Below are 16597 nucleotides of genomic sequence, written 5' to 3' on the forward strand. Positions count from 1 at the left end.
CTCAAATGTGGAATGTTAACTCCCCCCTGCCAATGATATCCCTGTAATTTAACTAGCGCTATTCTGGGTCGCTTATTTGACCATATAAATTTTGTTATAGCGGAGTTAAAGTCTTTAACATCCTTATGTTTCAGTAGAATAGGTAATGTTTGTAGTGGGTACAATAGTCTAGCAAATGATATCATCTTGACCAGATGACATCTGCCAAACATGGAGAGCGGTAATGCGTTCCACCTTTGCAGTTCTAGCTTTATTTTGCGGAAGATGGGTTCATAATTCAGGTGGTATAAGGTTCCCGGGGTTCGCCCAATCCGGATCCCCAAATATGTTATCTGCGCTTTCGCAATCTTAATCCCCAGGTGTTGGAGGTTGGTATCTGTTGTATGATTGTGTGGTGTTAATCCCAAAAGCTCGCTTTTGGTTGGGTTAATTTTGAAGCCTGCAAATGACCCGTATTCCCGTATTACCTCAAAAATTTTTGGCAGATGCTTAGATGGTTGAGAGAGAAACATGCTGCAGAGTTGGTATGCAATGCTGCCACCACAGCATAAATAGGTACAACCGCGTGCACTGAGCCTGAATGGCGGCACTTAGAGTCCCAACTGGTTTGTATTGTGGATATTATAAGGCAGCATGGGGAGTAGTACTGTAAACAATTTGAAGTTTATATTTAATTATAGATAAGTTCAATATTGTTTAAAATAAGATCTGTCCTCTGAGAACGCATGCTGTCATGGAGACAAATAAGTGTCATTTTAAGAACTGAGAAATTATGCCAAAATGTACTGACATGTTATGATGTTTTACTTTGTAAAGCTGCGAGCAATCCACAATTATAATTTTGTTTTTTCATTGGAAATTATTGTTTCTCTGCAGAAAGACGCTTTTCTTTATATTTCTAACACTGAGTAAAAACAATATTATCATTTATACCTATGATGCCCAGAATGTACTGGAACATGCATCTGCCAGCATCGAATAATTACATTGAGATTAGCCTCGAGTTTTCTGTTATTCTTACTGAATCCCACAGTTACAAATATCTGGGCATACAAAATTCTAATGTCTAAGACTCCCTTTGGACACAAGCTGTATTCTTTACAGTTAGACAGAACTAATAATGCCAGATACAATAAAATATGGGTGCCCACCCTTATTATTTTCATCTTGACAATTTTAATGGGTTTGGGGCTTGGGACAAAACAACCATTGTTATCCGTAACATTGACCATGACTGTCACATAGTCGTGATATAGTATACTGCTCTGCCGTTCAAGAAGTGGTTGCTTCATGCTGCACCCTTCTAACCCCCTATAGAATGGCACAATGTTAAATCGAAGCATAGGAAAAGCTCGGCAACAGGTTTTCCTGCTCACTGTCACTAGATAATCTGTCATGTAGTCCTAACTAGAACACCATTAAAAAACACCTGTAACTCAAAATGGCATTTATGTATCAGGACAGACAACTGCAAAGTAGCTAAGTCTTTAGGAAACTAAGTGCAATTCATATGACAAGCCTATGTTCTGCATGTTGTCAAACCAGTGACCTAATGATAAACTATAAACTACAGTGAAAACTCCTGCCTATTCATTTACTTTACTATTATATTGATGTGTTTTAGAAATAACAATAAAGGTAAAAAAAAAGTCATTTATCTGAGGAGTGTCCTGCATATGTCTACTTCAATTGAGCTTAGGTGAATTCTAGAACAAAATCTGATGCTAAAAATACAAATAACCAAGAAGTAAGCCAGATTACTACACATGCAAATTAAAAAGTTGACATCTTTAAAAAGGACATTAGATAAACTAGATACATGTGTAACTATTAAAATTCCCAACATACTACACCTTGAACATTGGGTACTATTCTAGACTCAATACACACAGTATATAGTTAGTTTAAAAAAATGTTTGAAGGTAGTTTTCTTCATGTAAGGAATTGAAGGCCCTTCGAAGGAAAATTTGAGAAATGTCTACATAAATGTTAAAGACATTACAAACATTTGTCTAACAAAGGCTTACTACTAGAAAAAATCATGAAACAATCCTTTGAGTTAATCTGATATGGAGCTGGGCAGAATTTTTCTTCCTATTTTGAGCTTGAATTGCCAGAAGGTTCAATGTGGTTTTCTTGTGTATTCCTCTTGATCAGCAGAACAAAACAATTTAGAAAATTCTCTTAGAAACAAACTGGTTTAAAAGGAGCAGCTGACCTTGTTTTAAGATGCAGCAACTGCTGAATTCACTAAAATTCCAACATCAAGAAATACAAAAATAATTGGTCTTACTTACCTGTGACCCAGGTTGACCCTGTAAAGTGATAAATATTAGAAAGTTATTACAATTTCTTATAATATAAAATAACAAAGAAAAGAAAAACAAATATTTAAAAGAACTATAAACAGTCTACTAAATATTTAGATACTTTGTATAAAGTAGTTGTATCAACATTTCTCTGAATATCTCAAAACAAAAGATATTTATTTAAAGATATAAATAGATATTTTATTTAAAGATTTTCGAGAACATCACTACAAAGATACTGTTCAAGGACCACTGCTATATACTTACGAAAGTTTTTTTAAACACTATATTATATGCAAAATACAAACCAATTCAGCCTGGAGGGTATTCATCGTTGAGTGCAATTATTATCCATGGATGGATAATATAAAAAGATATACTACAAGGCACTTTAGGATGGGGAAGTGTCAGATGAGCTAAGAGCACAGTGTTGAACTGAGTTCTCTGTGGGTCTAGCAGGGCAAGTTGAGCTATATGAATGATCAAATTATCTGGATCCTACTGCCGGATATAATTGATACATATATTACTATAAAGAAGATGTGGAAGAAAAGGAAGTAGAAAGAGTACAGATTTTACCTGAGTTTTCGGTAGGTATAGCAGGGCGGGCAAATAAATGAATATGATAAAATTATCTGTATAAGGCTCTGTTCACACTTGTGTTAGTTCTTTTCCATCAGGTTTCCATTGCATTTTGACAGCCAGAATAGTGCAATATGCTGAAGTATTTTATCCAGTAAAAAGAAAATACCCATTTTAAGTCAATAAAGGGAAGAAAAATGGATCATGATGACTCATAACAGACCAGTCATATCTGTCCTGCATCCTATAAAAATGAAAACCACGATGCAAATGTAATCAGTACTTTCACTATTTTTGACATGAGAGATATCAGAAACCCAAAAGACACCCGATGGACCCCATTGCAAGTTAATGTGACCCGCGCCAAAATGAATCCAGTATAGATGCTATGTGTCACGAAGGGTCTGTGGACCCACTGAGCAGTACCGACAGCAGCAGGGCAGGCTCGGCTAGAACTAGGCAGCAGGTAGACGTCAGGCGAGGTGAAGCAGGTCAGACGTGGAATACAGCACGACACGACTTTGGCATAGCACAGTGCTCGACCAGGATGGTATGGAATGCAAGGAACAGGAACAGGAAACAGGAAACACACCAGGAGGCCATCACATAGACAAACTGGGAAACATGAACAACGCTCAGGCATAGAATCAGGGGGCTGGACCCCTCTTATAATCCAGGGTACTCACTGGTCAAAGTTCATCATAAGTCCGGTACGCGTACTGCCACTTTAAGTGCGGGCATGAGCGTGCGCGCGCACCCTACGGGATCCGGCAGAGGTGAGTGGAAGCGAGCGCTGGCGTCTCCTGAGGAGGAGGCTGGGGCCAGCGCTTGCCGACTCGTGGCTGCGGCTGTCAGGAGGGGATTGGAGCTGACAGCCCGCAGCCACGGACATTACAGTATCCCCCCTCTTACGCCCCCTCTTCTTGGGACCAGAGCGAGAGAGAAATTTCTTCAGAAGAGTAGGAGCATTGAGGTTCTCCTCTGGCTCCCAAGACCTTTCTTCAGGACCAAACCCCCTCCAATCCACCAAATAAAAGGTCTTTACTCTCACTTTTTTGGTGTCCAGGATCTCCTGAACCTCAAAGGTGTCTGAAGGGCCGCTGGCGGCAACCACAGGGTTAGGAGTCTTGGTGTAGCAGTTCAGAACCAGCGGCTTCAGGAGGGAGACATGAAAGGAGTTGGGGATCTTGAGGGTAGGAGGCAGCCAAAGCTTATAGGCGACAGGGTTGATCTGTTGTAGGATCTCGAAGGGTCCGAGAAACCTGGGAGCAAATTTGCACGATGGCACCGGATATTCCTGGAAGACAGCCAGACCCTCGTGCCACGAAGAAATTGAGGAGGTTCCCTTCTTCTTGTGTCAGCCTTCCGCTTCATGTGGCCGACTGCCATTAGGATGGAGTATCGAGTCTACTGACAGATCCGTAGGAAGTCTCTAAAAGCGGAGTGAGTCGCTGTAAACTCGGAAGTATCGGGCACCGGGAGCGGAATTCGTGGATGCTGGCCATAAACAATTAAGAACGGTGTATTCCTTGTAGACTCGCTGGTGTGATTATTGTAGGAGAACTCAGCCCATGGGAGCAACTGTACCCAGTCATCATGCCGCTTGGAAATGAAGTGGCGTAGGTAGTTCTCCAAAATCTGATTTATCCTCTCGACCTGACCATTGGAGTGAGGATGGTAGGCTGATGAAAAGTTAAACTTCACACCGAGGAGTCCGCAGAGGGCTCTCCAGAACTTCGAGGTAAACTGAACCCCCCAATCAGACACAATATGCTGTGGCAAGCCGTGCAGGTGAAAGATGTGTTGGATGAACAGCTTGGCCAGCTGAGGAGCAGAAGGAAGACTGGTCAGAGGAACGAAGTGGGCCATCTTCAAAAATCGATCCACCACCATCCAGACAGCACTGCATCCAGCAGAGAGAGGCAGGTTCGTAATAAAGTCCATAGCTATATGCATCCAGGGAGCATTGGGCACAGGCAATGGCTGGAGCAGACCAGCAGGTCTGGAGTGAGCGGCCTTGTTGGCAGCACATACAGAACAGGAAGAAACTAAGTCCATAATGTCCTTGGGCAGCGTGGGCCACCAGAAATGACGAGCAATCAGATTTCGTGTCTTACGGACCCCCGCGTGACCTGCCAGCCTAGAGGAGTGTCCCCAGCGGAGGATTCTTCCACGATCAGCCAGGCGCACAAAAGTCCTCCCTGGAGGAATGTCCCCAACTTGCAGGGGATTGACAGAGATAATGCAAGATGGATCAATAATATTCTGTGGACTCATCAGCCCTCACATTCTAGTCGGCCGGGCGATAATGGAGCTCAAACTCGAACCTTGTAAAGAACAGTGACTACCTGGCCTGATGAGGGTTCAGCCATTGGGCCGTCTGGAGGTAGGTCAGATTCTTGTGGTCTGTAAAAATTAGGATCGGATAAGCTGTGCCCTCTAGTAGATGTCTCCACACTTCCAGGGTCAATTTGATGGCCAGTAACTCCCAATCCCCAATCGAGCAGTAGCGTTCTGCGGAAGAGAAGAGCTTAGAAAAATATCCACATATCCTTGACTTGCCCTTGGGACCTCTCTGGAACAGGAGTGCACCAGCACCGACAAAGAATGCGTCCACCTCCAACGAGACCTGCAGAGAGACATCCGGATGATGGAGGATAGAGGCTGACGTGAAGGCACTCTTCAGGCTATTGAATGCGGACTCTGCCTCAGGAGTCCACACCTTGGCGTTCATACCCTTCTTAGTGAGGTTAGAGATGGGAGAAGTCAGTAAGGAGAAGTTTAGAATAAACTGCCTGTAAAAATTAGTGCTGTATGGCCCTCAATCCTTGAGGGTGTGGCCATTCCAGAACAGACTTTACCTACTCAGGATCCATCGCGAGACCTCGATTCGAGATGATGTAGCCCAGGAAGGATAGAACATCTTTGTCAAACACGCACTTCTCCAACTTGGCGTACAGACGATTCTCCCTTAACCGTAGCAGAACTTGACGGACATGTCTCTGGTGCGTCATAGGATCTGGAGAAAAAAATCAAGATGTCATCAAGGTAGACTACTACACAAACATAGAGGAGGTCACAGAAAATGTCATTCACAAACTCCTGGAAGACCGCGGGAGCATTACAGCGGCCGAAGGGCATTACTAGATACTCATAGTGTCCATCACGGGTGTTAAATGCAGTCTTCCATTCATCACCCTGCTGAATCCGGACTAGGTTGTAAGCCCCACGCAGGTCTAGTTTAGAAAAATCTTGGCACCACGTATACGATCAAACAGTTCAAAGATCAGTGGCAACGGATATTTATTCTTCACCGTGATCTGTTTGAGACCTCGGTATTCGATACAAGGACGAAGAGAGCCATCTTTCTTTTTGACAAAGAAGAACCCGGCTCCTGCCGGGGAGGAAGACTTTCATATGAAGCCCCTCTCCAAGTTCTCTTTCACATAGGCGGACATGGACATAGTCTCTGGCAAGGAGAGAGGATATACCCTACCCTGGGGAAGGGATGCACCAGGAATCAGTTCGATAGGGCAGTCATACGCCCGATGTGGAGGCAATGTCTCCGCCTCCCTCTTGCTGAAGACGTCCTAAAATGCAGCATAATGACTCAGCAATCCTGTCAATGACCGAGGCAGCGAAGGCTGAGCTGAACGAATCTGCACCAGGCAACGACCTTGACACTCAGGGCCCCATTGGAGAATTCCAGTCCAGGACTGGGGCATGCAGTCGGAGCCAAGGCAGGCCCAGCAACACAGGGTTAACAGCTTTGAATAGCACATAGAAAGGCAGAAGTTCGGAGTGAAGGGCTCCCACTTGGAGCCTCAGCGGCTTGGTCACAGCTATAACTGGGTCTGGCAGAGGTAGTTCATCTACTGAAGCAACTGTCAATGGGTTCTCCAGAGGGGTGGTGGGTAATTTCAGAAGGTCCACCAGGTCTCTACGGATGAAATTAGCAGCGGATCCAGAGTCCAGATACGCAGACCTGATGCGTTCTCTCACCAGACACTATGGTCACAGGTATGGACAATCTAGACGGAAGTCCATTCTTACCCACGGTGGTCACTCCTAGCAACCCTAGGTTTTGGGATCTTTGGGGACACAGGCGCACGAGATGGCCACCGAGGCCGCAATAAAGACAGAGTCCAGACGTGCGTCTGCGTTGTCTCTCCTGGGTGAATAACTTACACTGGTCTATTATTACCGACTCCTTAAGAGGACAGCAGGGGTTGCTGCAAAGTAGGAGCCAGACTGAGAAGAACTCCCTCCCGTCGAACCTGTTGGAGGCGTTCTCGGATCCGTATATCAATCCGGGCAGACAGAAGGTTGAGGTCATCCAGGGTAGACGGCAGATCCTGAGCGGCAAGTTCGTCTTAATTCTAGAAGCCAGTCCATGCCAGAATGCAGCCACCAGAGCCTCATTGTTCCATAACAGCTCTCCCGCCAGGGTGCGGAAGTGGGTGGCGTACTCACTCACGGAGGTGTCTCCTTACGTAGGTTAATCAAGGAGGCCGCTGCAGATGAGACCCGTCCAGGCTCCTCAAACACCATGCGAAAAGTTCAGAGGGAGGCTGGGAAGTCACGGGTCTCTGGTCCTTGTCTCTCCCAGATAGGGTTTGCCCATGCAAGAGCCTTGCCAGTGAGGAGAGAGATGATAAAAGCGACCCTGGCGCCATCAGACGAAAATGCCCTAGCATACAGGCTGAAGTGAATCTGGCACTGATTCAGAAATCCACGACAGGTACTTGCTTCACCATCATAGCGGTCAGGAAGTGGCAAAGAAACACGCGGGTCAACACTGCCAAGAGGTGTAGTCTGAGGATTAACATTGCCGGGAGGTGTAGTAGGAGGAACAGCAGCTTGTGCCTCCTGCCGACGTGCAAGAATGTTCAACGCCTGGAGGAGTGGAGGCTGGGGCCAGCGCTAGCCGACTCGTGGCTGCGGTTGTCAGGAGGGGATTGGAGCTGACAGCCCGCAGCCACGGACATTACACTATGCTACATAACGAACGGAAGTCATGACACCAGTGTGAACAGAGCCTTACTGTGCTAGATATATTAGCATTGAACATATCAATTATATTAGATGGCTCAGTGGTTAGCATTGTAGCATTGCAGTTCTGGACTGAAATCTGACCGATGATAACATCTCCATGGAGTTATCATGTTCTCCTTATGTTTCTGTGGGTTTGCTCCTAGTACCTCGGTTTTCTCCCTAACTCCAAAAATATACTGATTAGGTTATTTGACTTTCTATAAATTGTAAATGGGTCTGTTTTTTTGATAGAAAATTTAGATTATGAGCCCCATTGGTGACAAGGACTGATATTGTAATGGTTAATATGTTGCAATCTCATACAGAAAATTATTATGCGAAAAAGAGGAAATAGAAAAATGAATAAGAGTGAAAAGGAGAAGAACCCAAAGAAGACATCAAATTCATGTATAATGTGGTCCGTGGCATTTTGGATGAAATCAATTTCTAAACCAGCACAGAAAACCCCATATGGTCACCTCCTGTTTTACAATATGATATGTATCTGTACCTAAGTACTCCTTGCTAAAAGGTGCATCAGCATTTAAGTTCGATTAACATATATATCTTTGACTGAAGTACACGGATGTTGTACTTCTCTAATGCTTTCTATTAACATTGTAGAGAAATGCGACACCTGTTACCCCTGCCCATAGTCCCGATGAAGATAACAACCTACATGAAGTAGTTCTCCTGATCAAAGAGTTTTTCTTCAAGCCTTCACCATTAATCTCCAACTTCATAGCTATCTACATGTTCTACCCACAGGGAATTATCTATGAAATCTCTGTGACTGACCATGGAAAAGATTGACAAATTGCCCAGCAAAGGCTGAAGCCGCGCACGTTTTAGGGATAAATAATGAGATCTACCCTTCTCTATTGCAGATGCTTTTACCGTTAAATCACTCTATTTTACATGCTTGTGCAAATGTCACCCTTAGGTCAATTAACAGAATGCAAAAAGTAGAAAAATGCTTACGTGATTTCCAGTTTTAGAAATTATAAAGCACTTTTTACTGTAATCCTGAGTTTAGAAACTCTGTGAGGTGTCAGATCAAAGATGGCTTGGACATTTATAATGCTTACCATCGAAAACCGAACGCTGTTTTCTTTTAACTTGTCTCTGTAGAGCACCGAGAGACCATTTGTTTAAAAAAAAAACGGACGTTGACAGCCAGGCGGTGCAGAACTGCTGGAAATATCTGCGCTTATGTCAATGTTCCAGCCAAACTGCAAGGTATTATTGGCCTGTCTTCACAGCTCCTGCTCGTAGCGCCACTAGATCTAATGCTGCACTAAAGCAGATTCCTATCCCCACTGCACAACACACAACCAACACCTGCCAAGTAATACACTCTCTTTATTGCTCTTGCAGTAAGACAGAGGCATAACAGGTAAACATGGGGCCACAATAGCAAAACTTAGATGATAGAGCAACATGACCACTTTCAGCAGCAAGTGAGTTCAGGAGATTCAAAATGTATACTTAGTTTGATCACCTGTGTTTTCCCCTCAGTTCCTTGGTCACTATTGTCTCCAGTAATCTCTACGGCGGTACGTCACTTCTATGCGAAGGTGGACACCCTTGACTGCTGAGCCCCATAGCAGTTATTATTCCTGTTAGACGTCTTTCAAATCTGCATTGGAGGCTCCGTTAGGCACCCCTGTCGCAGATCCGGACGAGATTACTGGTGACAATAGCGCAGAATGAGGCGCTATTGTTTCCAGTAAGACCAAGGACACCCCGACAGATAGCCGACGGAACCCATTAAAGTCCACAAGTTCTGTCAGCTGCAGGTGGTGTCCGTTTGCTACCGGTATTCCCTTGTTCTGCTCCTCTGAAGCAGCAGACCAAGGGAATGACCTGACTAGATGTGACCCGAGCCTTACTCTGTTATTTACGTCTGTTAGTAAGCGTGCAAGGATAGTGTAGGCTCAACTTCTGTAAATTCCAATATCTGCATGGACTATAACAAATGACAAATCTGCTGCATTTGGGCATGTTCACACGTCGCGGAATTGCTGTGGAAAATCCGCAGCAGTCAGTCTGTCCATTGGTTTCTACACCATTTTAGTTATCTTAGTGCAGACATTGTGGACAACTCCGCTGCGGACCATAGGCTGTGGTGCGGAATTTGGTGTCCGCAGCATACACTGGCTGTTGCGGACTTGATGCGTACTTGTGGCGGAATTTCTCCATTGACTTCAATGGCGTTGCAAAATTACGCAATGAAATCCACAGAAGTTATGTGTGTCGCGTTGCGGATTGCTTTCGCGAACAGGATATTTCATCATTCTGGCTGGCCCTGTGTGTTTCGAGGTCTATAGCCAGACTGAGATGGAATGTTTGAAAAGAGAGCAGGATGTACTCTTCACCTGAATCCGCAACGACAAATCCGCAACATTTAACTTCACATTTCAGCCATTGATGCGGACAGTGTCTACAGAATTCTGCCACGTCTGAACATGCCCTTTATGTTCACATCACTAATCTGGAAAATCAATCTTTTTGTTAGGCCCCATGCACACGAACGTAAAAACGCCCGTAATCACGGGCCGTAATTATGGGCCCATAGACTTCTATTGGCCGCGGGTACCTCCCCGTATGCTAACGGGAAGGGGCCCGTGCCGTTGAAAAATATAGAACATGTCCTATTTCAGGCCGTAATTACGGCACGGGCAGGCCCATAGAAGTCTATGGGGCTCCCTTACTTACGTGTGACTACGTGTGTTGCTAGGCGACGTCAGTGGATAGTCACTGTCCAGGGTGCTGAAAGAGTTAAACGATCGGCAGTAACTCTTTCAGCACCCTGGACAGTGACTTCCGATCACAATATAGATCAACGTGTAAAAAAAATAGAAGTTCATACTTACCCAGAACTCCCTGCTTCTTCCTCCAGTCCGACCTCCCGGGATGACGTTTCAGCCCATGTGACCGCTGCAGCCAATCACAGGCTGCAGCGGTCACATGGACTGCCGCGTCATCCAGGGAGGTCGGGCTGGATGTCGAAAGAGGGACACGTCACCAAGACAACGGCCGGGTAAGTATGAATTTACTTTTACTACGGAAAAGTATCCTGCACTGATAGAGAGAAGGGGCTGCCGATTAGTGCAGTGCAATTTTGCAGCGAATACGTGACCGTAAATACGGGTGGAATACTGGTGACATCGGACCCGTATTTACGGGCACGGGTCCGTAAATACTGGTGCAATACGGGTCGAATACGTGTGACCAAGGACCCGTATTTACGGGAGGAAAAAAATAAGTTTGTGTGCATGAGGCCTTAGATAGGCTATGATGTTATTTGTTTAGGAAATGAAAAATTGTAACTCCACAGATACATAATTCCAAATAATTTCTACTTTATAGCAACACCACCTAAATATTTGGACTTATAATGTATACCATTCAAGGCCTGTGGAGAGCTGGGGATAAGGGAGAACTGTAAGGGAAGCTATGGAAATCATGATTTTCTTTCACCAAGATAACTTAATCATATATCACACTATCCGTTATGCATAATGTTGATCTGTTTATTAATATTTATTATATAGGAGAAATATATTAATAACATATCAGCATTAATAGCATTCTACAACCACACAGCATGGCAGCAAGCTCAGAGCCAAGCTTATCATTCCGAATCATATTCTTATTTCCAATTCTGCTATGTCAATTTCAATATGAACCAGTAAAAATGAACTGCCTGTTAATTCACCAGAATTGAAAAATGTTGAAGACTCTATCTATAGATCATAAAGCCGCATGGCAAACTGGTGCCTGCTATACCGTATGTGTACATAGCTATAACAAGTTCCAACAGAATTTTTACAGATTTTTAAAATGATGTGCTGTTACTAGATGGCCGCACATGATATTATCACGTGACATCTGGTGGTCAGAACATGACTTTGTTGATCACAACAGACTTTGCATTGCAATGCAAATGCATTAGAAAGACATGCAGTTCTAAAATGAGCCCTGCTACACCTCTACTTGAGTTTTCTATAAATATGAAAATAATTTTTGATTTACAAATTTTGCAAATGTTCCAAATTTTTCATGCCTATTTTCCAATTGTAAATGAAAAAGTTTTAAACAAAAAAAATCCACATTTTATTTATTCACTAAACTTATTAATCTTTGTCCTGTGAATTCTTTAACAAGCAAAACAATTATTATTGCAAATAAGTCCAATATAGTCCTGGTCTAGCTATGCTCCATGTTTGAGAATCACTAAAATACAATCTTCTGTTTTGTATTCTGAACAGCAGTTTATCATTCATTTATTGTCGTTGGCAGAACATTTCAAAGCAAATTAAAATTCCGTGAAGTAGCTCATGATAAAAAAGAAAACTGAAAATGGTACTTACAGGAGGTCCTGTGAAGAGACATGGAAAGAAAAAAAGAAAAGAATTGTTAGCAACATGAAATAACAGATTCTGAAATAAATTAATATTGCCTTTGTTTATTTGCTCTATCTATCTATCTATCTATCTATCTATCTATCTATCTATCTATCTATCTATCTATCTATCTATCTATCTATCTGACCAGCTCAGACATACTGATGATAAATTATGGGCACATCCATTAGATTGATACTATGATCTATATGTGTTAGGATCTTATCACACAGGTGTCAAGGTGTCAATTCAACTAAATGAAAACTCCAGATGATGGTGTAGCAGACTATGCTATTCTGTTTGTCAATAGCAATGGAAACCTGACGGAACACAAGCTAAAGGCCCTGTTCACACAGAGGTTTACATGTTTTTTTAAGCGGAAACCGTGTCGGAAAGTGCGCCAAAAAACGTCCGAAAATGCCTCCCGTTGATTTCAATGGGAGGCGTAGGCGTTTTTTCCCGAGAGCGGAAAAACCGTCTCGCGTGAAAAAGAAGCGACATGTCCTATGTTCGGGCGTTTACGTCTCTGACCTCCCATTGACATCAATGGGAGGCAGAGAAAGCGCTTTTCGTGGCGTTTTTTAAAAAAAACGCGGCATACAGCGTGCAGGCAGATGCAAAAAAAACTCTGTGTGAACAGGGCCAAAGATGGATTCACACGTGTCAGATTTCGTTGCAAAAGTTTCTGTATCTGAAAATCAGTACCCATAGGATATGTGCAAATGACAACGCCAAATACGTCTGAAATTACAGAGCTGTTTTCAGACGAGAACAGCTCCTGAATTTCAGACATTTTTGCAAGTGCACGCGTTTTTCGTGGCGTCCATTATGGACGTAATTGGAGCTGTTTTTCAATGGAGTCAATGAAAAACGGCTCCAATTACGTCCCAAGAAGTGTCCTGCACATCTTTGACGCGGCCGTAATTTTATTCGCCGTCTTTTGACAGCGACGCATAAAATGACAGCTCGTCTGCACAGAACATCGTAAGACCCATTGCATCAATGGGCAGATTTTTGCCGACGTAATGGAGCCGTCTTTTCAGGCGTAATTCGATGTGTAAAACACCTCAATTATGCCTGAAAAGAGGTTGTGTGCACAAACCCTTAATGTGAATGTGGTTGTATCTGCAGCAAGCACTTGGATTTCTGCAAGTTACATTCAGACGGAACTGATTTTCCGTCGCAGAAATTTCTGCAAGAAAATCTGCAGCGTGAGCAGGGGGCCTAACAGCTGCTAACTGTTGCCACAAACATCAATGCGGATGAGAACTAAAAGATTTCTCAACATTTTTCTGTAAAATTACAGAAAAAATAATGTACAGAGATATTTATCTATCTTTCTATTACTAATGCAATACCCATGAATATCTGACATGAGCTGATCTGACAGCATTTTAGCAAGAAATACACTGTGGAGCTCACCTTTCATTAGTATCCATGAATGAAAAAATATACAACTCACAACGTCATATCGCTCAAAATAGCGCAGGCGCCTGTACAACATCATCTTAAACATTTTAACTATTCCACCAATATATATAGCCAGACATAAATCTTATTACAATGTAGGCATTGCATTGAGGTTTTACATACAGTACATTTCGTCCAATACAGGCTGTTCTATGGAAAGGAATATGAATGAATATCTTATGGACAAGACATACAGATGTTGCAATCTTTGCCTTGACTCTGAACGCATTAAATACACAGTGGCAACAAACTTTAATGGGAAACTGTCAGCTCCTATTTGCCTACCAAACTGGTCCCAGCACTTGGTAGGTCTAGTAAAATATGTGCCCACATACCTTTTCTTTGGTTTGTATTACCTTGTTTGTCCGGATAGACTTTATTGCCATAGGCTACTAACTATGAAAGTGCCACTCGGGCAGTCTGTTTCCCTGCAAGTGCTCCTGTTCTCCCCATTTTATTCTGCTCAATTCCACTCTCTCCATGAGAATGAGAGTGACGTGACCATAGCAAAGCTCGTTCATCGGCTGATCTGCTCGTTTATGCGGCCAATAAAATGATCGCTAGTCGGCAAAACATCTGTAAAGGAGATATGCTGTCGACATGATAGAAATGTATAGGGACCGACGATCGTAGTAATGATTGCTCGTCCCCATGCATTACCGATCATTGCTCCTTGGTGCTCGTTTTCACAGCCCAAATCAGGCCATGTAAAGTGACCCTAAGGCGTGTTGCATCTTTATGTACACAACCAATCTGCCCTGGCTGGAGGAGAACCACATTTTAACACAATGGGGAGAGATTAAGGGTATGTGCACACGCTAGATACCTTTTTACGTCTGAAAAGATAGACAGTTTTCAGGAGAAAACAGCTGCGTTGTTTCAGACGTAAAAGCTCCTCCTCGCATTATGCGAGGCGTCTTTGACGCTCGTAAATCTTGAGCTGCTCTTCATTGACTTCAATGAAGAATGGCTCAAATTACGTTGCAAAGAAGTGCCCTGCACTTCTTTGACGAGGCAGTCATTTTACACGTCGTCGATGGACAGCTGTCAAACGACGACACGTAAATGACAGGTCGTCTGCACAGTACGTCGGCAAACCCATTCAAATGAATGGGCAGATGTTTGCCGACGTATTGTAGCCCTATTTTCAGACATAAAACGAGGCATAATATGCCTCGTTTACGTCTGAAAATAGGTCGTGTGAACCAAACCTAAGGGTACGTTCACACGGCTTATTTTAAGCCGTTTTTCGGGCCGTAAATGGACAGAAAATCGGCGTTCTGTTCCGACAACTGTAAACTTGATAGCCTAAAGGCCTCAAATATAACACAGTTAGGCCAGGGCTACACCTAGACTTTTTTTTAGTGCTATTGATTGATGTTAACTATGAGGGTATGTATACAAACAAACTCTAAAACGTCTGAAAATACGGAGCTGTTTTCAAGGGAAAACAGCTCCTGATTTTCAGACGTTTTTTAAGCCACTCGCGTTTTTCGCAGCGTTTTTCACTGCGTTTTTTTCGGGCGTTTTTGGAGATGTTTTTCAAAACGGCCGCGTAAGAAAATGGCCCGTCGGAAAAGAACGCCGTTTTCCCATAGCAATCAATGGGCAGATGTTTGGAGGCGTTCTGCTTCCGATTTTTCTGGTATTTTTCAGCCGTTTACAGCCCGAAAAACGGCCGAAAATAAGCCGGGTGAATATACCCTGAAGTGACAGCTGCAGTCCAAATGAATACATTGAGTTGCATGCAATCTCTGTCACTTAAATTATTAGCCCTACAAAAAGTCTATGTGTAGCCCTTAGGGTATGTGCACACGATAAGGGTATGTGCACACGATAACTGCAATTACGTCTGAAATTACGGAGCTGTTTTCAGGAGAAAACAGCGCCTGAATTTCAGACGTAATTGCATGTACTCGCGTTTTGCGGGGCGTCTTTTACGGACGTAATTTGGAGCTGTTCTTCATTGGAGTCAAAGAAAAACGGCTCCAATTACGTCCAAAGAAGTGTCCTGCACTTCTTTTGACGAGGCTGTAATTTTACGCGCAGTCTTTTGACAGCGATGCGTAAAATGACAGGTCGTCGGCACAGTACATCGTAAAGCCCATTGAAAGTAATGGGCAGATGTTTGCCGATGTATTGGAGCCGTTTTTTCAGACGTAATTCGAGGCGTAAAATGCCTCCATTACGTCTGAAAATAGGTCGTGTGAACCCAGCCTTAGGCGGGATTCACACGATCGTGTGCGTTTTGCGCGCGCAAAAGGCACTTAACAGCTCCATGTGTCAGCCCCGTATTATGCGCGGCTGCGTGATTTTCGCGCAGCCGCCATCATTATGACACTCCGTTTGGATGTTTGTAAACAGAAAAGCACGTGGTGCTTTTCTGTTTTCATTCATCCTTTTCACTGCTGTTGCGCGAATCACGCGCTTCCCACAGAAGTGCTTCCGTGTGCTGCGCGTGATTTTCACGCACCCATTGACTTCAATGGGTGTGTGATGCGAGAAATACACACAAAGAACGGACATGTCATGAGTTTTACGCAGCGGACTCACGCTGCGCAAAAATCACGGACTGTCTGCACAGCCCCATAGACTTATATAGGTCCGTGCGAGACACGTAAAAATCACGCGCGTTGCACGGACGTATATAACGTTCGTCTGAATAAGCCCTTAGACTGGGGCTAGACCTAGCCTTTTTTTTTTTGTAGTGAGCGATAAATCGTTGTCCATAGGAATGCATTAGGCCAGGGCTATTTATCGAACTACAAAAAAATCGCTGTGATATCGCTGTAA

At 43.6% G+C, this 16597-nt stretch overlaps 1 protein-coding gene across 1 annotated transcript in view; it reads right to left on the reverse strand.

Moving 5' to 3' along the window:
* Positions 1-16597, reverse strand: part of COL25A1 (collagen type XXV alpha 1 chain) — a 411800-nt gene that overhangs the window by 156171 nt on the left and 239032 nt on the right. Inside the window, exons 4-5 of the mRNA XM_075860518.1 lie at positions 12302-12309; positions 2298-2315 (exon numbers count right to left, since the gene is read on the reverse strand). Coding sequence (XP_075716633.1) covers positions 2298-2315; positions 12302-12309 — 26 coding nt within the window. The remainder of the gene's footprint in view (positions 1-2297; positions 2316-12301; positions 12310-16597) is intronic.

Source organism: Rhinoderma darwinii, chromosome 1 (genome assembly GCF_050947455.1).
Source record: "Rhinoderma darwinii isolate aRhiDar2 chromosome 1, aRhiDar2.hap1, whole genome shotgun sequence".
NCBI lineage: Eukaryota > Metazoa > Chordata > Amphibia > Anura > Rhinodermatidae > Rhinoderma > Rhinoderma darwinii.